The 22,815-nt window shown below is 36.8% G+C and overlaps 1 protein-coding gene across 2 annotated transcripts in view; it reads left to right on the plus strand.

Moving 5' to 3' along the window:
- SPATA20 (spermatogenesis associated 20) overlaps positions 1 to 22,815 on the plus strand; it is a 59,142-nt gene that overhangs the window by 17,466 nt on the left and 18,861 nt on the right. For both annotated transcript variants that reach the window (XM_087955875.1, XM_087955874.1), the window contains exons 9-14: positions 6,988 to 7,062; positions 8,064 to 8,276; positions 9,930 to 10,122; positions 11,164 to 11,332; positions 16,502 to 16,710; positions 18,666 to 18,865. In XM_087955875.1, the coding sequence (XP_087812001.1) occupies positions 6,988 to 7,062; positions 8,064 to 8,276; positions 9,930 to 10,122; positions 11,164 to 11,332; positions 16,502 to 16,710; positions 18,666 to 18,865 (1,059 nt within the window). The remainder of the gene's footprint in view (positions 1 to 6,987; positions 7,063 to 8,063; positions 8,277 to 9,929; positions 10,123 to 11,163; positions 11,333 to 16,501; positions 16,711 to 18,665; positions 18,866 to 22,815) is intronic.

The following is a 22,815-nucleotide window of genomic DNA, read 5'->3' on the forward strand; positions in this document are numbered from 1 at the left end:
TTTTTAATGTTACAGTACATTCTCCACTTATTGTTGAGTGAACTTGGAGATAACCAAGAATTGTGGGGCAAAAAGAGGAGGATGAGGCAAGAAGAAGCTATTGTAGAGTGACATTTAATTTCTTTACTTCAGTTCTTGCATCCAGAATTCATTTATTCAGGTATAGATAGAACAGAGAAGAAAGGTTTCTTCTTTCCTTTGTTCCTTTTATGACATCAGTGGCAACTAAGGGGAATGCTGTATTGTTGATTCAGCTTCCCTATACCACCATTGTTTCTTACTGACATTATTTAGCAATAATTTTGGCACCCCAACTGTGATATGGAACCCAAAAGCAACATTTACACATATCACTTGGAATTTTTCAGAATAGCCAGTATTTACTTATCATTGTTGAGAGGAGGAAAAAAAAACAAGAAGCAGTTCACTGATGTGTGAAGAATATTGCACTTTCTCTATGGCAAACATGTTCTGGGATTAAATTTGCTTAGTACTCCAGCCACAATTACCTCTTATGAAATTTTGAGATGTTAGCACTTACAGTGCCTGGCATGTCCAATAGTATTTTTTACATGTGATTTCCAAGTATCATAAATATGTCCATCCACTATATGATGGACTTCATAATTAAAGGCAAAACAGTGATGGAGAGGATTTTTTTTTCATCCAAAGAGAAATTAAATCAGAATTAAATGATACAAGACAACCCATGTCCCATTGGGTCATTTTTTTCAGAGATATTTCCTCACCAGTTTCTTCAAAGCCTTGAATGATGATAGAGCTTCTAATGTACTTTTTTCTCTAACTGGAAAAGTTGGGATACTTTTAAATTTGTATCTGCCTTGAAAATAATCATGTTGAACTGTATAACACAAACATTAGCACAGGAAATGTTTCATGATATTTTATATTATGACATAAACAACTTAACCCATGCTGAACTGCATAGCACAAACATGAGCACAATAAATGTTTTATGATGTTTTGAATTAGGTCATAAACTGCTTTGTGGTAATAATAAATACTGAATTTTGTACATATTTCATAAGTTAGCTCATTTGAGGTACCTTGGTTCAAAAGGTTTTGTTCTATGGTGCATTATTTTGCCCCGTTAAAGGTTTATAGAAATCAGTTTTAGTAGTATCTTTCATTCTTCACTTTATGTTAGCAACATGGCAGAATACCTTTTTAGTTTTTAACTTTTTATAAGAGAATCCACATAATTATATGATATCCCTTTGTTATATGATATCCCAATAGTTATGAAGGACAAACAGAATCTGGAAAGAGTCTAGTCTTTTTCCAGATTATATTTGTCCTTCATAACTATTGTTTACTTTGCAAAAACATTCTATGTTAATTCTACTATTTATAATGCCATTCCTTCTCTTGAAGCAATGCAAATATCTACAAATAAAAATGCACTTGAGTTGTTAGATCCTGTAGAAATCCTAAAATGCTTTAAAATAGATAATATTAGAGTTGTACTAGAGGATATATCAAATATATGATAGGACTTGCATTTTAGATTTTGTAAAAAAATAAATTGGAGTCATCAGGTTTCAAGTCCATGTATCACTATGATATTACAATATGTACTAAAGGGGATTTTTGCTTGTTTGTTTTTACTTCATGCTGCTTAAAATTACAAGAGCAATAGTTTTGAAAGCTGACTATTCCTTATTTTAAATGAAAATAGTAACATCATTTCACAAATGTTCTGTTTTTTGTGGTTTACATCGTATATCTCAAAGTTGGGTCTGCAACCAATTACTGTTTGTTTATATAGAACACAAGGCCTTTTCCTGTAGCAGTATTTTTTTTTTGCAAAATAATCTCCCATGAAAGGTGTACCAAACATATTCCATTAAATTCTTCTGAACAGCTGTATTTTTGTTATTCACACAGGTTTTGTGAGGAAACAAATTGAGACATAACTCTTGTTTAAGTTGATGTCAGTTTACAACTGTGTTTCATTATGGGCTAAGAAATACTAATATTTTAATACATTTATACTCTGGTACTATGGAAAACATGGAGACACCATGGAATGTGAACAGAAACGTCTAAATGCCATCTTATTTGGTCTCGAAGACACCAACGAATCAGATGACATCACCAAAGTTCGTGATATCATAAGCAACTCAAATACAACAAACATATCTCCTGAAGATATCATTGAAATAACCAGAGATGGCCATGGGTACAAATACAATGACGGTTCTGTGCCCCCAAGATTTTGTAGAGTTGTATGCAAAAATGAGTCCAGCAAATGCATATTCATTCATACAATAAATGCCATTGCAAAAACCAATAAAAAACTTTGCTCAAGACCAGACTTATCCATATTGCAAAGAATCCGCTCCCGTCAACTCCGCACAGAACTCAAAAACCGTCTAGACAATGGAGAAAAGGACCTATACATTGACTACAGAGCTGATTGCATCAAAAGAAAGTCACACAACCCACAACTCTGCATCCAACCCCACCCCATCCTATCCAACATCACTCAAAACTAGACATGCATGCCCCTAACTACCTCTATTCCAACCACAACTGGCCTTAAATGCAAGCTACTCAGTCCAAGAAGCCTTGTAAATAAAATACCTGAATTTCTTCTACTACTAAATGCAGCTAAATTCGACATTATATTTGTCTGTGAAACATGGCTCAACACATCTCTCCCTGACTCCATTACCACAGTAAGAGACTATCATGTTTACCAATCAGATCGTGAAATCCGTAGAGGAGGTGGTGTTGCTATCTTCTATAAAAAGTCCCTACATCTAAAAAACATCCAAGTTACCCAGGAGTTTGCTATTCCTGAGGCCATCGTCTATGAACTGTCCTTAAATATCACATTTCAGTTCTTACTATGTTACAGAGCCCCTGATTATGACATCGAACATGCAAACAAGCTAAATACACTACTAACATGGGCAGCATCCTGCCCACACTCTTTCATCTTTCTTGGTGACTTCAATCTACCTCATATTAACTGGACCCTTAACGAATGTACAATTGAACCCACGCATGCAACCTTCTACAATGCAGTAACAAATCTGGGACTAGAACAACTAGTAACCAACAACACTAGACTTAACAACTGCCTCGATCTAATCTTCTGCAAGAGTTTGAATTCAATTTACGGAATACAAATTAAAGAACCCTTTTCCAACAGTGACCACAATATGATTGACTTTTGTCTCAACATACGTCCACACAAAAATCATCACAACGACGGAATCCCCAATTATAACTTCAAAAAAGGCAACTATGATCTTATAAACAACGATCTCTCATCCCTTGACTGGCAGTTTCTATTCTCTGGATGCAATACTGTAGAAGACCATTACAGCATATTTTTACTTGAAGTCAAAAGAGTCATCAAACTATATGTACCATTAACAACTCCCAAAACCAGAAAAAACAAATTACCCAAAACAATAAGGAAGCTTCAATCCAAAAAGAAATCACTTTGGCGGAAAAACAAATCTGGTCACGTTGCCAACTTCAAAAGCCGATACAAAAATTTATGCCACTAGATAAAAACTGAATGCACCAATTATCACATTAAACAAGAAGAAAACCTTCTACGCATCAATTCCACCCACGCTTTCTACAATTTTGTAAACAACAAACTAAAAGACTCAAGGTCCATCCCACCCCTGAAAGGACCTAATGGTAAAGACTGCAACGACGACGCTATTAAAGCTAACCTCTTTAACACATTCTTTGGCTCAGTATTTGTAAATAGCAATGGATCATGCCCAGTATTTCCTAGTCGAACCACAGACAACTACAATGATCTAATACATATCGATTTTACAGAAGACAATGTTGAAAAAGCACTACGCAATCTAAAACCATCTCTATCTATTGGACCGGATGGAGTATGTGCCTACTTCTTAAAAAAGCTACCCACTGCCATAGCCGAACCTCTAAGCATAATCTTTGAAAAATCTTTCAGGACCAGCTCCTTGCCAAAACTATGGTCACAAGCCACGGTCATCCCCATCTTCAAAAAGGGAGACCCCAGCCTAGTTGAAAATTACAGACCAATCTCTTTGTGCTGCGTCACCTGTAAAGTCATGGAATCAATTATTAACCATCATCCTCCACTTAGAAACAAAGAACCTACTCTCTAATAAACAATTTGGCTTTAGGAAAAAACTATCATGTAATCTGCAACTCTTACACTGCAAAAACATATGGACTATACAACTCGATCAGGGCAAAGCAATCGACGCAATCTATATAGACTTCCGTAAAGCCTTTGATTCAGTGGTACATGACAAACTACTCCTAAAACTAAAATCTTACGGTATCTCTGGACACCTGCATAATTGGATAGAAGCATTCCTGTCCAACAGACAACAAATGCTCAAAATTGGGAGCATCCTATCAAATTCTGTACCTGTCAACAATGGTGTCCCCCAAGGACCAACTCTTTTCATACTCAACATAAATGACCTCTGTGATCATATCAAGAGCAACTGTGTTCTCTTTGCTGATGATGTAAAGCTATTCAACACCACAGACAATACTGCTACCCTTCAAAAAGACCTTGACTATGTATCAGAATGGTCAAACAAATGGCAACTTCAAATCCCAACAAATAAATGCTGTGTCCTACATATTGGAAAAAAAAAATCAGAAAATAAAATACAGGCTGAATAGTCAAGACCTTGTTGATGATCCAAACTCTGTCAAGGATCTTGGAGTACTCATCTCTAATGATCTAAGTGCTAGAGCCTACTGTAACTACATAGCCAAAAAGGTGTTAAGAGTTGTTAACCTAATCCTACGTAGCTTTTTCTCTGGTAATATTACACTAATAACTAGAGCATACAAAATATTTGCTAGACCAATACTCGAAAACAGCTCATCAGTCTGGAACCCACATTACGTATCTGATATTAACACAGTTGAGAAAGTCCAGAAATATTTCACAAGAAGAATTCTCCACTGCTACTCGTTGCAGAATACCCTATGCCACCAGACTCCAAATTCTAATCCTAGAAAACCTAGAACTACGCTGCCTTCGGATTCGATCTAAGTATAGTATATAAAATCATACATTGCAATGTCCTACCTGTCAATGAATACTTCAGCTTCAACCATAACAACACAAGAGCAAACAATAGATACCACACCAAACTTGATTGCAGGAAATATGACTTCAGCAACAGAGTGGTTAATGTCTGGAATACTCTACCTGACTCTGTGGTTTTTTTCTTCAAACCCCAAAAACTTTAACCTTAGACTGTATACTATTGACCTCACCCCTTTCCTAAGAGGTCTGTAGGGGGCGTGCATAAGCGCACCAATGTGCCTGCCGTCCCTGTCCTATTGTTTCTTTTATATATTTTTTATTTTTCTTATATGTATCTATGTATTCATAACTATGTTTTTACTTATACCTATTATCTTGTAAGCAATTGACAAATAAAATAAAAATAAAAAAAATAAAAAAACGAAAAAAAACTATGGAGTATATAGTTTTCAGGCCCACTCTCCACAATCTGCAGAGGCCTAAGCATCCTGCTAATTTTTCCACACTGTCAGGTGATCAGATAAACATGGGAACAGATTGCTGTGGTAAAGAATGCAAGTAGAGAAGCTTGTAGTTATTTGGAGTTCTTTATCAACATGTCTGTTTTCCATATTATTGATATGGAAAATAGCGATCATTTAATTAATTGTATTTATTTATTTGTAAAATGTATTGGCCTTCCATCTTATCACAGGGTAACTCCTGCAATAAATAAATAAATACATACCTATTGATGTAATGCTGTTTTTTTGATGAATTTTAATTGTAAGTTGTGTGATGGCTCTTTTGAGACAAATAAGTTGGATATCCATTTGACAATTGACTGTACATATGACACTTTCGTTAGCATTTTGGGTGAAGAATTATAGCTGAAATGACCATGAGTAAAGAAGAGAGCTTATGGATAATCCATTTGTCTTTCTCCTGCTCTGATTTTAATTGGTCTTTTATCAAGTTCTGCAGGTGGAGTTCAAAAAAGATTTCCAACTGTGTAATTCACAAGAATCTACAATAGGCCGAATCTCAGAACTGGATTTAATCAGGAGGCTTTTCTAAGTTTATTTATATAGTAATATTTGTATATTCTTATGGATTTGAGATTATATTCATAGAACCTGGGCAAATGATTCCATGCTTGTCTGTATACTTAGGATTCCTAGCATGGTTTCTACTTGGTTTTGCCCCAAGCTGACATAATTTTTTAATATAACCTTTTATGTATTTAATTTTAAGGAAGCAGGCAAGCTACAAAGGCATTGGCTTTTAATAATATCTTTATTTGCAAGATTACTTGTTTTGCTCTATATGGGCTGTCTTGTTAGAAAACAAAAATGGGTATTGGTGATTCCAGCCTATTACTTTATTGGAAATTTGCCACCTGTCCAGGAAACAAAAATAATAATGATTATAATTATAAGACAGCAAAATAAAGGAATAAAGTAGGGAGTAGGGATAATCACTTTGTCTTCTAGTAGATGGGTATATTGAGTCTGGTTGTTTTCCACCTTAATAGCTGTTTTAGGAATGGGCAAGCCCTGTCTTCTTTGATATTAATCCTACAGCAGTTTCTCAACATTCTAAATATGCTTATTGGCCAAATTCCATATCACGTATAGGTTTAAATGGTTTTAAAAGATTAAATGTGACATATTACAGCTGTAGGACTATAGATATTTCTTAGGTGTGAAATAAGAATAGTAAAATCATCTCAGGATATGATTGAATTATGTAACACTGCAACATGTAAATGATTTCTTTTCAATATTCTGGCCTGGATATTAGACAACCCGTGATTTCATGGTTTTATATAAAACTTCTCCTTATTCCGAATTTGGCTTTTTATATTGTTTATTCCAAGAATACAATTATTACATAATGTTTTCCTTTCAATTTCATTTTCCTGGAATAATGTTTTCTTGTATTTTATGCAGATTTCTGGTGATGAATTCTTTGCAGACACGGCAGCAGACATTCTTCTTTATGTTTCTCGGGATCTGAGTGACAATGTAAGATTTACTGCTACTAGATGATGATAAGCTGCTGAGTTGCCAGCAAACTTGGAATAAATGCAGCTAGAAGTGGACTATGTTTTGCTGGTTTTCTGGGAGCTATAGTTTATGAATGTATGGAGGTTCAGAAATTGTCGGTCTTAGCCAATTTGCAGTTCACCAAACTAAACACCTGGCAGTTCACACAATTGTTAGCTATTTTCCTTGTTTTTCTGATTGGCTAAAATGGGTTGCCAGGACCAAGGCAAGTGTGCCATAATCACCTAGCTAAGGATCACCAGTTCCGCAGGCATGCTCTAGAACAGACAATTCAAAATTTTTAAAGTATGGTAGAGATTGATGGTTTAAAGCAGAGATTCTTTATTTAGGAATGTGTTAGTTTTAAGATCAGAAATGTGAAAAAAATGTATCTAAATTTTGTTCCTCATAGTTATACATGGTTATAAGTACAAATACTGTAGAAAGTTCCCAATTTTTAAGGAAAATGTCTATTTCCCCTCCCCCTCAGGCAACACTCTTTATTTTTACTGCTGAAGAATAGGCTAACATCTGGGCTTATTGCAGACATCGCCCACTCATCATTTAGTTACTACCTTGCTTAGCGATTATTTGCAAATACAATAGTAATATAAATTTTTTTTTTCTGACCAATGCACATGCTTAAAACTAAATTTCTTATGCCTGAGAACAATTCACGCTGAGTGGGAGTAATAGTGGCATAACTGTAGGAAAGAACTTTATCTAAATGAGATGCCGCCATCACTCTGTCTCTCAGTCAGTCACATGCTCACTTAGCAGACATTTCACTTAAAGACTGGGTATTGGAATGGAACATGATTACTCAACGAAGAATGGGTATATTAGGCAAGCTCAGGAATAAAAAAGGAGAACTGTCAATCAGTCTCATTTTTTAGGCAGATCTTACGACTTTGCATATACGTTTTAAAAATTGGGCTGTACATTAAAGTCTATGATACTGTTAATTCTTTGGTTTTCAGTCAGGGGGTTTCTACAGTGCAGAGGATGCTGATTCATACGCTACAGTCCAATCAGAGAAAAAGCAAGAGGGTGCATTTTGCGTATGGACAGCTGAAGAGATTCGGCAGCTCCTGCCAGACCCCATTGAAGGGATCCCAGAGAAAAAAATTGTGGCAGATGTTTTCATGCATCACTATGGAATGAAGGAAGATGGCAATGTGAACCCAATGAAGGTACAATTGGGAAGGGGTGGCTAAGGGAGCTTGGGAAAGTTGAGTCCCTTATTAGTGACAACACAGGTGCTAGCCCAGGGGTCCCCAACCACTGGGCCATGGCCCACTACTGGCCTTGAGCCCTTCGGAACCAGGTCGCAGAAGTGTTGGTTGAGCACTTGCACAAGCAGCAGGTGAGTATGTGCGCATGAGTTCCATCTGCATGAGCAATGGGTGTGCATGCCTGCAGTTTGCGCAAATGGACCTGTGCAAATGTATGCACTAGCCCACCGCTCGCACGGAACTGTCTCTTCTCTCCCCCTCCGTTCCCTCCCGGGAACGTAAAGCAGGAAAGGTTGGGGAACTCTGTGTTAGTCAACAGGCTCCTGTGTCTTGCTAGGCACAGAATTCTCAGTTCTTATGCGCTTTCTAAGATCTCAGAATTCAGGATCACTAGTTCTTCTCAAAGCTGATAGGATACTAGAAGCTTTCATTATTGGAATAAATACCCAGTTGTCTTGCCCCATTTTTAATTCTCTTATATACTAAGTACAGATAGCCCTTGTTTAGTAACCACGGTTGAGACTGTCAACTCAGTCTTGAAGTGAAATGATTGCCAAGAAAAACTATGATTGTGCTTATGATGTTAGCTTCCCTTTGCTTTACAGACCTGCAAAGACTGTAAATGCAAAAATTGGTCATAATGTTACTTTTCCATCACTGTTGTAACTGCGAATGGTTACTAAATGAGGTAATCACTAAACAAGGACTACCTATATCCATGAGTTGTTCATTATTAAGGCTTGCCTTGAAATATAGCTTTGAAATAAAACCTTGAGATCAGTGAAATGTTAGCTAAGACAGGCTTAGGGAAATCAGCAGGAAAAAGTTGCTGGTTCTAATTAAAATTTCTCATTTCTAGGACATGCATTTGATAGCTTTATTTGTTTTGTCCTGATTGTATTGAGCTACCTCGTGTTTAGCTAATTCATTGAGGCTATTCATTTTGTTTTGTTTTGCTCTGGGAGCAACTTATCAAGGGAAACTGACATATCTAGATGATCCCACAGAGATAATGATCAGACAATGTTGCGTCCTCACTTGATCATTCTAGGGAGGAAGAAAATGGTAGGGGAAAGCACTGGTGCTGCAAGATATTCAAGGGGTTCTTTTTCTAAAAAGATTCAGACAGCGGTTGCTATGTAAAATAAGGCAATACTGATTGATTAAAAAGTTGAAGTTGGACTTGAAAACAAATTTCACTATTTGATGCTCTCAAAGTAGTGGAAAGGCTTTGTAGGTAATTTAGTCTTTTGACAGAAGAGAATAACTACTTAGGAAGTCCAGGAAAGACTGTTTTCTTTTGATAAGGTCATGACAGAGTTGTGATAGATGAAGCAGTCAAAGGTATTCAAATTTTTTCAAATGGCAAAAACCTTTGCAATATTTAAGAAATGTTTTAAGCATCTCCCTCAACAGGAGAAATGTTCAGTTAAATAATGCACATATTAAAAAAAAATCAAACACACACTCATAAAAGAATAATATTGGATGAAATCAGTAAAATTTCCCATCTGAGTCTATTCCATTGATGTGTCACATCATATAGCATTCTACCATGTGAGGGCTTAAAGGAGACTTCCTTTATTTTCTTACACTGATCTTCTATTTCAGGATCCTCACAATGAATTAAAAAGAAAAAATGTTCTGATAATGCAATATTCCCTGGAACTTACAGCTGCCCGATTTGGACTGGGGCTAGAAGAACTGAAGACATTGCTGGTTAAAAGTAGGGAGAAACTATATAAGGCACGAACTCAGAGGCCACGGCCCCATCTGGACAGCAAGATGCTGGCATCCTGGAATGGTGAGGTTTGTTCTTTTGCATGGAGCTCAGTAACACCCTTACCAAACTGCACTGACACCTGGAAGACTTCTGTGAGGGGAGAGCAGTATATTCGTTGCAGTAAATTCTTCCACTGTGCGGCCATTCAAGGGAAATAATTTGGTGAGCAGACTTAACCACACCTGATAAGCCTGCTTCTCTGGTGTTAGAAAAATAGTTTGTAAGCTTATTAAAACCAGCTACTTCTTTTTTTCTTTTTTCCTGGTTTTTAATCTTTTGCTCTTTTTTCTTCTGGCCAAAAGTACTCTGGAGCACTGTTTATTGAAACTGTTTTGGCAGCAGGGGGCAGTAGCATCTTTTCCCTACAGCCACAAAAAAAAAAAAAAAGAAAGAAAGAAAGAAAAAGAAAGAAAGAAAAGAAAAGAAAGAAAGAAATCTTCGTTAATCCATGAAGGTGCTTATGTTATTGTAGTTTTTCACATTCTATAAATATAGAGGGAGCACTTGTCTCCTTTATGAAATGAAGATACTTGAACATACTGTATAATGAAAAAAATAATAGACAAGCTCACTTGCTTTCTCTCCTGGCAATGTGTATGCTGCCCAAATGGTTCCAGAATTCTCAGGTAAGCTTTCAGAAATCTTCCATTTAAGTTTCTAAGTTCATTTTTTAAAATAGTGCCAGAAAGATCTTTCAGAGCCATGGAGACCTACTGATTGGTGATCTTTGCAGGCAATTATTTTACCAAGCCCTAACTTCTACGAGTGAATCATTGGGTCATGAGTGATGAAGATACTGTCCACTTCTTTTTTCCCCCTGAATCACTGATTAAGAGCAAAAGAAAGCATATAAAATAATGCTCTGATCATGTGACAAGGGAAGCATTTGAGAAATGATAATCTGCTTTTACCTGTCTTCAGCATATGTGAAAAGAGCCATTTTAAGGAAGAAGTGACTTAAACTGATAAATCCATGAGGAGACTTGGGTCAAAAGAAATATAGGTTGTATATTCTGAGTGTATGAATTCAAATGAGCACTCTCCCACTAATTTGCCTTCTAGGACTGATGATCTCTGGCTTTGCTCAGTGTGGAGCCATCTTAGGCAAGAAAGAATACATTGATCGAGCTGTATGTGCAGCTTCCTTCCTGCAAAACCACATGTTTAATGCCAGCAATGGAAAGCTGCTAAGAACTTGTTATCAAGGACAAGGCAACACAGTGACCCACAGGTAAGTGACAGGCAATCCCAGGCACTACAATGCCACCAAACAGAAGAAAACTTGGACTGAGGGAGAATGGGAATGTCCTCAGGGATGGACTACCTTCTTTAAATGCTGAGGTTCTGATTCATCCTCCTGGATCTAGTTAAAGCATTAGTTAATAGGCAAGATTTGTGCCCGAGTCCATGCAGAATTGTTGCCAACTAAAAGCTAAACTACTGGGATGCATGAATAAATACCCTGGCTTGAAAAAAAGCCAGACTTCTTTCTTACACAAATACATGGCCACTGCATTTTTGTTTCTGTGATACTGAAACAAGTGTGGACGAGAAGAGGCAGTTAGTATTGGAGAATGGTAGACCTACAATTTTCCTGAGGAGAGAAACTAGTGAAGCCTGCAAGTTAAAACATCCAGGAGCATGCTAGGCAGATGTGGCTATATTTATTTTATTTTGTTTTATTATTTGATTTGTCAATCGCTTACAAGATAGTAGGTATAAGTATAAACATGAGTAAGAATACAGGAAATAGGTACGAATAAATGGGGACAACAGGACAGGGACTGTAGGCACGATTGTGCACTTATACACACCCCTTACAGACCTCTTAGGAATGGGGTGAGGTCAATAGTGGATAGTTTGAAATTAAAGGAGTGGGAGTTTGAGGATATAACAACAGAGTCAGCTAGCGCATTCCAGGCATTGACCACTCTTGCTGAAGTCGTACTTTCTGCAATCAAGTTTGGAGCAGTTAACATTGAGTTTGTACCTGTTGGGTACTCTTGTATTGTTGCGGTTGAAGCTGAAGTAGTCATTGACTGGTAGGACATTGTAGCAGATAATTTTGTGTATTACGCTTAAGTCCAACCGTAGGTGGCATAGTTCAAGATTGTCCAAGCCCAAAATTTCAAGCCTGGTGATATAGGGTATTCTGTTGTGAGCAGAAATATAATACTGTTCTCGTGAAATACTTCTGGACTCGCTCATTTGTATTAATGTTTGATATACAGTGAGGATTCCAGACAGATGAGCTGTATTCGAGTATTGGTCTAGCAAAAGAATTTGTATGCCCCAGTTAGCAATTCAATATTTCCAGAGGAGAAGCTTCGTAAGATTAGATTTACAACTCTTAATGCCTTTTTGGCAATGCTGTTACAGTGAGCTGTAGCGCTTAGATCATTAGATATGAGTACTCCCAGGTCCTTGACAGAGTGAGGGTCATCAACGAGGTCATATCCACCTAGTTTGTATTTGGTGTACTGATTTTTTTTTAACAATGTGTAGGACAGAGCATTTGTTGGTCGAGATTTGGAGTTGCCAACTGTTTGACATTCAGACACATAATCAAGGTCGCTTTGAAGGACGGTAGCATTGTCGGTGCTGTTGAATAGTTTTACGTCATCCGTGAAGATGCAGTTGCTTATAAGGTGATCGCAAAGGTCATTTATATAAAGTATAAAGAGTGTGGGTCCTAGAACGCTGCCTTGGGGGACACCGCTGTTAACTGGAGCAGGGTTTGATATAGCGCTCCCTATTTTTACTATTTGTTGCCTGTTTGACAGGAATGCAATAATCCACTTATGAAGGGATCCAGAAATGCTGTAAGAATTTAGTTTTAACAGTAGTTTGTCATGTACCACTGAATCATATATATCTATATATCTTACTTTAATCTTATTATAGATCTGAACATGAAATTTGGAGTTTCCAGCCTGGGTTCCCCCCTTGATCCTTGGCTATATCCTTAAACTAGGCTAGTATTTGAGCTACAAAGATACAGTTGACATTTAGATGGCACAAAAGACTTTTCTGCCAACTTGGAAGTCCAGATATCACAGCCATATTTAAACTGGAGAAACAAATCATATTCTAAAGAACAAAATGATAAAATTCTCAAGCGATACTAGCTTGAATGAGCAGCGTAATATCTGGACTTAGTAATTATAAGGAATTTATTTTTTTGTTCTTGGTATTGTTTTTTTTAAATTGTTCTTATTTTTTAACAACCTAGTGGAGAGTATATTATTTTTGCTTATGTGTTCAACCTGCTTCGTATACTCCAATCTCACTGCCCCTTCATGGGGCCCAAGTACCCAGTAGGCAAATACTGCTATTTTTGGCTGAGGTTGAACAGAGGATGGTTTACATTTCAGATGGCAATTTTCAGGTTGCACTTATAAGATAAGTACTATAGAGAGTCAGTATTTAAATGATAGCAACATTTCACTGCAGACATATAGAGTGTGCTGATCATGTATAACCATATTGATACTAGTACAGTGTGCCTAACTTGTAATGACAACCATTAGATAATGCCACAGTATACTGATAATATGGTTTTATACAGGTAGTCCTCACTTAACAACCACAATTGGGGCAAGAAAGTGTTGCTAAGCAATGCAGTCATTAAACAAATCATCACATGACTATGATTTGCAATTTTACTGCCGGCTTCTCCATTGTCTCTGCTTGTTGAAATCCAGCTGTGAAGCACACAAATGATGATCACAAGTATACTGTAACGATCATAAATCTGAGGATTGGTCGCAAAGTAACTTTTTCAGCACATCATAACTTTGAATGGTCATTAAATGGGGCCGTTGTTAAGTGAGGATTACCTGCACCATATATTTGTGTGAATACATGGTACGAAAGATGGAGTATATAAAGCCCCTTTAGGTCAGGCCACAGTGGCAGAAAGCCTTATTCTAGAAGATTGCAGCCTACTTAGTCTAGGTGGAATGATGCTTTCAAGGAGATATACCGGTAGCAAAAGTTGCTTTCAAAATATCAGATAATTCCCATGAGAACTGGATGAGGTGAAAAAGTACCAATCATGAGAAAACTGCCAGGACAAATAATCGTGCCATTCCATAGAATCAAAGAGTCTGCATAGTGGGGTCCTGCTCTAATTCTCTGAAACTCAATTTTTTAAAACTCTAATTCAAAGAATTAAAACCTGCTTTAATTTTTGAAATCCAGCCATGCTTTAAGTTGGGTGTATACGAATGGGCATTGTGTATGTAAGAGTAAATGGAGGTTTTAGATAGTGAAGATTAGACATTGAAAACCTGTATTTCAGGTGTGAGATTCAACTGGGGTTACTACCGGTTTGGTGACTATGTTTTGCGCGCGCATGCAATACACCTAAAGCTGTGTTGCCCGGACAGCTGTTAAGCGCTCTGTGTGGGTGCGCAGCGTTTGAAAAAGCCCTTTTTTACGGCTTTTTTCAACCTCAACTGTGCCGCGCAAAGCAGCTGAGGTTGAAAAAACCAGGAAATAAAGGTCAGGTAACAGCCTGCGAGGGCGGGTGGGCCAAACAGCAGCAAACACAGAATTGGTTCGGTGTCTGCTGCTCTTCAGAGCCACCGGTTCTATAAAGCTGGTTAGAAGCGGTAGCATCCCACCTCTGCTGTATTTGTTTCTGTGTCTTGTCTGTGGATGAGTAAAAGTAGCCAATAACACTGGAAGCATTATAAGCCTCCCTTGGCAGACAATTAGGATTCCATCTGAAGGAGCAAAAGTTTTGATTAAAATTAGATATATAGTGGAAGAACCTAGAGTACATTGTAGTTTAAACTGTTGTAGTATAAGGTCTTTTACTGCCTCTTGCCTTTTCATAGGAGCCAGTAGATACCTCTGGGAGATTGGCTAGTTGTGCAAATATCCACTTTCTGACAGGCTACACCAGTCAAACACAAAACACCCACCCCCCACCCCCCCCCCCCCCCCCCCCCCCCCCCCCCCCCCCCACAACACAAAAAAACAAAAAAAAAAAAAAAAAAAAAAAAAAAAAAAAACAAAAAAAAAAAAAAAAAACAAAAAAAAAAAAAAAAAAAAAAAAAAAAAACAAAAAAAAAAAAAAAAACCAACCAAAAACCAAAAAACCAACAACCCCCCCCCCCCAACCACACCAACCCCCCCCCCCCCCCCAACACAAAAACAAAACAAAAAAAAAAAAAAAAAAAAAAAAAAACAAAAAAACCCCCCCCAAAAAAAAAAAAAAAAAACCCACCCCCCCACCCCCCCCCCCCCCCCCACAAACCCCCAAAACCCCCAAAACCCCCAAACAACCACAAAAAAAAAAAAAAAACCAACAACACCACAAAAAACCCCCCCCCCCCCCCCCCCCCCCCCCCCCCCCCCCCCCCCCCCCCCCCCCCCCCAAATTGGCTTTTCTCTTGACCAAACACAAATTACATATATGTCAATAGAGTTAGGGGTAATCAGCAAGGAAGGGTGATTTGCTTGATTTGTGATAGCAGCACCTGCTTTTTACATCTCAGATTGAATTTTGCTTAAGTAGCTAGCAAATTGAGCTGGTGGGAGAAAAGATGGTGAGAAGAGACAAGGGGAAGACTGAAGAGGTTATGTTGAAATTATTTGCGCTCACCTTTTCATGGATAAATGTTTTGCTCCTGGGTTCATTTTTTACACCTTTGTAATATCATTTCAAGGGAGATTGAAGTACTATTTTTCTTATTTGGTCCACACATTTGGAGAAATATATTGGTTCTCTACTTGCCTTGTGTCCAAAATACAATAGCCACTGTTTTCAAAAGGGGATTATTATTCTTCACTTTTCATCTAAGGTAGATAACATTTATACTGAATTTCAGAATTGTCTATGCTGTTTTTTCCCCAAACATCCAAGGCAAAAGAAGAATTTTAAAAATGGTATACCTTTTAGTATTTTATAAACTAGAATGAGAAAATGCTTGTCTAAGAGTAGGGAGAGAATGTGTGTACAGACACATACATATATTTGTATATACCCACACAAAAATATTACACCCCTCCCCCTATATTGTATAAAATGCTGCTAGACTATGCAGCAGGACTTATGTACCAATCTTCTACAGCAGTTTCTGATATGAGAGTGAAGTAAATTCTCAGAACGAACACTTATAGTTTCTCAATTCTCATTCTCATATTGAAGAAGACAAAGTCAAAGTCACTGCTACAAGGCAAAAGAAATAGAGTTCTGCCTGGATATTAGAGAATGTCATTTAAACAGTCAGAATCTTGGATCTTCCCTTGGAATATCAGAAATGGCTGGAAATATTTCACATACATTTTGGGCTCATAGTGGGGCTCATAGCAAGAATTAGATTTAATAATGATAACTATGATCTCCTACTATGAGGTTGGATTTTTTTCCTCCTTTGTTTTTTTTCAGTTCTGTGCCTATCCATGGATTCTTAGAGGACTATGTCTTTGTAATCCAAGCACTGTTTGATCTATACGAAGCCACACTGAACCCTAGCTGGTTGGAATGGGCTGTGCAGCTACAGCATAAACAAGATGAACTCTTCTGGGATCCAAAAGGTTTTGCCTATTTCTCTACAGAAGCTGCTGATCCTTCCTTGCTCTTTCGTATGAAGGATGGTATGTATTCCTTTCAGAAGGTGACTCCAGTTTCTACTGGTGGTTAAATGACAGTCTGTCGTCTGAGTACTGCATTAGTGATACAACTCACCTAGAACAGAGTTATTCAACAGTTATTGCAGGGAAAAATCAATTTACAATTAATTAGAATTTGGATTTTCTCCTGAGCTTATTTTAGTAACAAATTTCCAGGATACTTAAAAGATTACCTCAAAGGAAAAAAATCCCACTGTTTCTCAAGCTTGGATTAATGTCTAACCAAAGAAAGATTTCCAACTTCTTATTCATTACCATGTACTATCTCAAAGTGCCCCCTTCACTTCATTCCATGCTTAACCTCAGGTACAGATGGGATCACTAGCAGAGGCATCAAATATATGAACAGGAAGATAATCAGACTTTTTATTGGCTGATGAAAAACCCTCAATTTACCACCATTGATATTGCTCTCTCTTTGCAGTTGAAGCAAAGTTAAGGAACAAATGTGTTTCAGCTGGCTACAACTCACAGTCTCCTGGCTTTCTAAGCTAGCTGAAGCAAGTTAAGCTTTATTTGGCAAAGAACACTGCATTGTAAGCATAGTATAATTTTTCTTTAGTTGAGTGACATTGTGATAGGTGCTTATGAATATGGATGAGCTTTGCTAGGAGCTCTTACAACCAGGTACCTCCCCAATATGAACCTGCAGCCCTCAGAATTTTACAGCATTGCCTTAGTAGAGATGATGGAGGTATCTTGTCCATTGGGAGAGTTCACAGTAAGAATAGTTAGCATTCTTTTCTCGATTAGCACTGTGGTAGTCTAGCACAGGGGTCCCCAACCCCTCGGCCAAGGCCCACTACCGGGTTACAGCCCATTCAGAACTGGGCTGCACCAGCAGCAGTTAAGCATGTGTGCAAGTACAGCCCCACTCGCACTCACACAAATGAAGCTGTGTGTGCACACTCATCCACCCTGTGTAAAATCATCCCCTCTCTTTCTCTCCCTCCCTACGCCAGGCTGCCAACCTAGAAAGATTGGGAATGCTGGTCTAGCAACGTCTTGGTCTTTCTCTATAACAAAATGTACATAAATACTGTATGGTAGACCAGGTTCCTTCTGATATTAAGGGGAGGGGATCTGATTAATCAGAAGACCTAATTTATGTTCCAATTTTTAATCTTGGTGGTGGGGCTGCAAGTATAGAACGTTAATGTGTTGTGCAAGTATGAATAAGGCAAGCATCTCTCTTGGCACATAGTCTTGAGGAAATAAGAAAAAATGTATTTCTGCAGCAAGCTTATTATTGCTTATACATTTATTGGATTTTAATGCTTTTATGTTATTTAACATGTTCTCAGTAGCGTTGGCTGTCATTTGTTGGTATTAAGTAGAACAGTCTAGTTGGCAAAACGTCAAGGTACATGTAGACTATAATGTGACTTAAATGATCTTTGGCTATTGTCCTAGATAGCCTGATGTTAGATAGGAATTGGGTAAGCCTCCTGAGAGCAGTTGACTGACTGCAGTCAGACATGGGGAGCACACAGTGTGAATTCTAAGACCCAGAAGCAAATCCCTGACAATTATACAGTGTAACAGTTCTCACCTATTCCTATTTTATTGGGATTTGGCCCCACTTAATTTAATGGGATTAAAAGAAATTGAACCTCTTAAGGCTGAAACATTGAAGAACATGACAGTTGAGAAAGAAACTGACAATGTGAGAAAATAAGTGTCATGAAAGTGGAATGCAAGCTGCACTCCCCTTGTATTTGCATGCAAGTCACAATGTCCATACAAAAAGGGACTGTGCCTGTATTGTGATGGCACAATGTTAATTGGTTCCCCTTTGCACCCCCATTTTTGCTTTACAGTGTAGAAGATGTCAGAGCATTACAAAAAACCCTTTAATTAAAAAGTGTGTAAATTTTTTTAAGTTCAAAAAACGGTTAATTTACTGACCTTTGTTATAGATCAAGATGGTGCAGAACCCAGCCCCAACTCTGTTGCAGTTTCTAATCTTCTCCGGGCAGCGAGCTATACTGACCATGAAGAATTTGTGAAGAAAGCTGGGCAGATCCTAACTGTCTTCTCAGAGAGACTTGTGAAGATTCCTGTTGTCCTCCCTGAGATGGCCCGAGCCACTGCTGCATTCTATCTGACACTCAAACAGGTACTGTGTTGGGCAGGGTAAGATTTAATACGCAGCATTTAGAGCAATGTTCCCCAATCTAATAGTTTCCTAGGAGTTGAGAGACAACTCCTGTATTCCCAGCAGTTATTAACTATTGATTCTAGGAGCTGTGGTAAAGGAGGTGAATGGCACCAAAAAGCAGGTGACTAATTTGGAGAGAGAAAAGTAATAGCATTGTGTAAGAAATGTCTGGGATATCAAAACACAGATAATCCTCTAGCAATAATTTTTTTATTTTTATGTTTTAAAAAACATCTCTTTGGGTGAACAAAGTTCCAGGTTTTTACATTTCAATACAAACATGACCATGTTTACATATTCAGCTTTCATATTCAATTTCATATATTATTACTTATTTCATTCTTTAAATATTCACATTTATTATTATATTCATTACACTCATTTTATCCAATTTCAATTTATTTTGTAGCTTATTTCATTTTTCTTTAAATATTCTCGTGCCTTATTTTACAATATTATCAAAATTCTGGTTTCATTACTATCCTCATTACACATATTTACTTTTATCTGTCACATTTGTAAGTTTATCACATACTATTGTTCCATTCATTGTTCAATAAATTTCATCCAAATTCTAATTATCTAAAAGTTATCCCCTTTCATTGTCAATTTGCCACCCCTTTACCTTATACATTCCTCCATTTTATTCCCTTTAATTCATTATAAAAGTTTATCATAATAAAGTCATTTTTAATTACCACATTCTACATTAATAACAATGTTCTCCTAACTACTACATATAACATATGCATATGCATATGCATATGCATAAATATATAAATACATATATATATATATATATATATATATATATATATATATATATATATATGTTTCTCCAACAATACGGCCTCCCCCAATAGGAGGTCCCAGCATGCTTTATAGGCATAAAATCAAATTAAGCCCCTCCCCTCAAATTAAGGCCTATATTAAACATGGCTATCATAAGAACAGAGATGGAACTTTAGGAAATCAAGGAAATACTCATCTACATCAGGAGAGAGAAGAAAGTAGGACACATTTTCAGGCACAAGGAGAGACCGGAGCCATTACAAGACAAAGAGCAAGACAAAATTAATTAAATGGAAGAAGAAAAGAAACTACTATCAATTAATATAAATGGTTTAAACTCGATGATAAAAAGGAAAAGGATAATAGCTAAACTAATCAAACAAAATGCTGATATAATATGCCTACAAGAAAATCATATAAAGAAAACAGATGAAAAATACCTAGAATGTCCAAAATTAGGGAAGCTATTTACCGCACCAGCAGACATGGGGAAAAAGAAAGGGATTGCAGTATATGTTAAAGAGGATTTGAAAGCAGATTTAATATGGTCGGATTCTGAGGGAAGAACTCTGGTTTTGCAGATCTGGATTAATGCCATCCCAATTCTCTTAGTGGTAATCTATGCCCTGAACGGAGATCAAAAAGAGTTTTTTAAGCATCTTTATGGAAAAATAGTAGGATTGGAAAAAAAGAAATATTTGTATCATAGGAGACTTTAATTCTATTGCTGATTATCAAAAAGACCACAGTAATGGGGGGAAGAACAAAGCGGGGGGAAGAGAGCTTCCCAAGATATGTATGGAAATGATGAAGGCGTTAAATTTGATTGATATATGGAGAAGATCACATCCCGAGAAAAAACAATTTACATTATATTCAAATCCTCATCAAATATGGACACGAATTGATATGGCATGGATGAATGAGGAAATAGCAAATGAGATAAAAGGGATTGAAATTTTACCTAATGAATGGGCAGATCACAATCCAATTCAGATAATATGGAAGGGTAGGGAAAAACCCAAGAAAAGATGGACGTTAAATACTCAGTTAATAAGAGAAAAAGAACAAACCAACAAACTCAAGGAGGAATTAAATTATTTCTTAAAGAAAAATGATAATGGAGCAACTATGAAACAAAACATTTGGGATACAATGAAGGCAGTAATAAGAGGTATAACAATCTCTTATAACGCCAAGAGGAATAAGGAAAAATACGCCTAGCAAAACAAATTACAACAAAAAATTAAGGAATTAGAAACTCAATTACAGAGTACCCCAAAGGATTCAAAATTGCAAAATCAGATAATAATAACTAAACATAAACTGAATTTAATTGAACAAGAGAGAATGATTATAAATTTGAATACAACTAGACAAACTTATTTTGAGCATGCTAATAAGCCAGGGAGATGGCTATCATATAGACTAAAAAAAAGGAAAGAAAAGAGATTGATATACCAGCTAATAGATGGAAAGGGGGATATACAACAGGAGATAGAACAGAAAAAAGAAATTGCCCATAAGTATTTTGAAGAGTTATATAAAAAGGAAGAAGTTAACAAAGATAGAATAAGAAACTATTTAGATGAAGTGAAAGATAAAGCAATTGGGGAAGAAATGGAAAAAATATTAAACAAAGACATTACTTGGTTTGAATTGAAATCAGCAATAGAGAACCAGAAAAACAATAAATCCCCGGGACCAGATGGGATTCCAGGGGAGCTGTACAAGGCAATAGCAGAACAAATAGGACCTCTTATGGTGGAAGTTTTTAATGATGTCTTATTGGCAGCCAGGATGCCGGACTCATGGAGGGGGGCATTGATTTCGCTGATCCCGAAGGAGGATTCGGATCCCCGAAATATACATAATTATAGGCCGATTTCACTGTTAAATACTGATTACAAAATATTCACTTCTATTATAGCAAGTAGACTAAAAAGAATGTTAAATGAGCGTATATATGAAGATCAAAATGGATTTCTCCCGACCAGACAAATCAGGAACTTAAGAATAGTACTAGATGTCTTAGAATTTTACGAAGCCCACCCCGAAAAACAAATTGCACTTATGTTTTTAGATGCAGAGAAGGCCTTCGATAATTTAAATTGGCAATTTTTAGTCCAAAAAATTTATAATATGAATTTAGGCACCAAATTTGAAAATATTATAACAACCATTTATGATACACAACAGGCTAATATTATAATAAACGGGGAATATACCCGCCCAATAAAAATAGAAAAAGAAGTCAGACAGGGCTGCCCACTCTCACGCCTGCTCTTCATATTATCGTTAGAAGCATTACTAATGCGAATTAGACAGAACCCAGACATAAAAGGATTAAAGGTTAAGAAAGAAGAATATAAGTTGCAAGCATTTGCGGATGATATGATTTTTTTCATTGAGGAACCAATAGAAAGAGGACAAAAATTGATGAATGAATTAGAACAATTTGGAGCAGTTGCAGGACTTAAAATTAATAGAAAGAAAACAAAATTAATGACTAAAAATTTAACAGAAAAACAGAAAATAGAACTAGAAGAAGTTATGGGAATACAAGTGATAAAGAAAGTTAAATACTTAGGAATATGGTTGACAGCACATTGTAAGACACAAAGAAAATAATTATGATAAATTGATGCAACAGGTAAAGAAGGATTTAGAAACATGAGGCAAGCTGCAACTTTCATTATTAGGCAGGATTTCTGCTATTAAAATGAATATTCTTCCAAAATTCCTATATATATTTCAGATGATCCCAATTAAAGTACACAATTTTTTTTTTGAAGAACTTAATAAAATAACTGTAAAATTTATTTGGCAAGGGAAAAAACCTAGAATAAATTTAAAGGCAATGCAGGATATGAAGAGCAGGGGAGGTCTGGCACTTCCAAATTGGGAGTTGTATTATAGTGCAGCCTCTTTAGTATGGTTGAAGGAATGGGTGAATTTAACCAATAAAAGAATATTATTCTTAGAAGGCCATGACTTGCAAAGGGGGTGGCATGCTTTTTTATGGGATGTAGGAAAAACTAGCCAGAAATATTTTCACAGACACCTAATCAGAGACTCATTATTAACCAATTGGAAGAAAATACGGAAAAAACACT

The sequence above is a fragment of the Notechis scutatus genome, chromosome 2 (genome assembly GCF_049901735.1).
Source record: "Notechis scutatus isolate UNSWTSFEM ecotype Mainland chromosome 2, rNotScu1.2, whole genome shotgun sequence".
NCBI classification, from domain to species: domain Eukaryota; kingdom Metazoa; phylum Chordata; class Lepidosauria; order Squamata; family Elapidae; genus Notechis; species Notechis scutatus.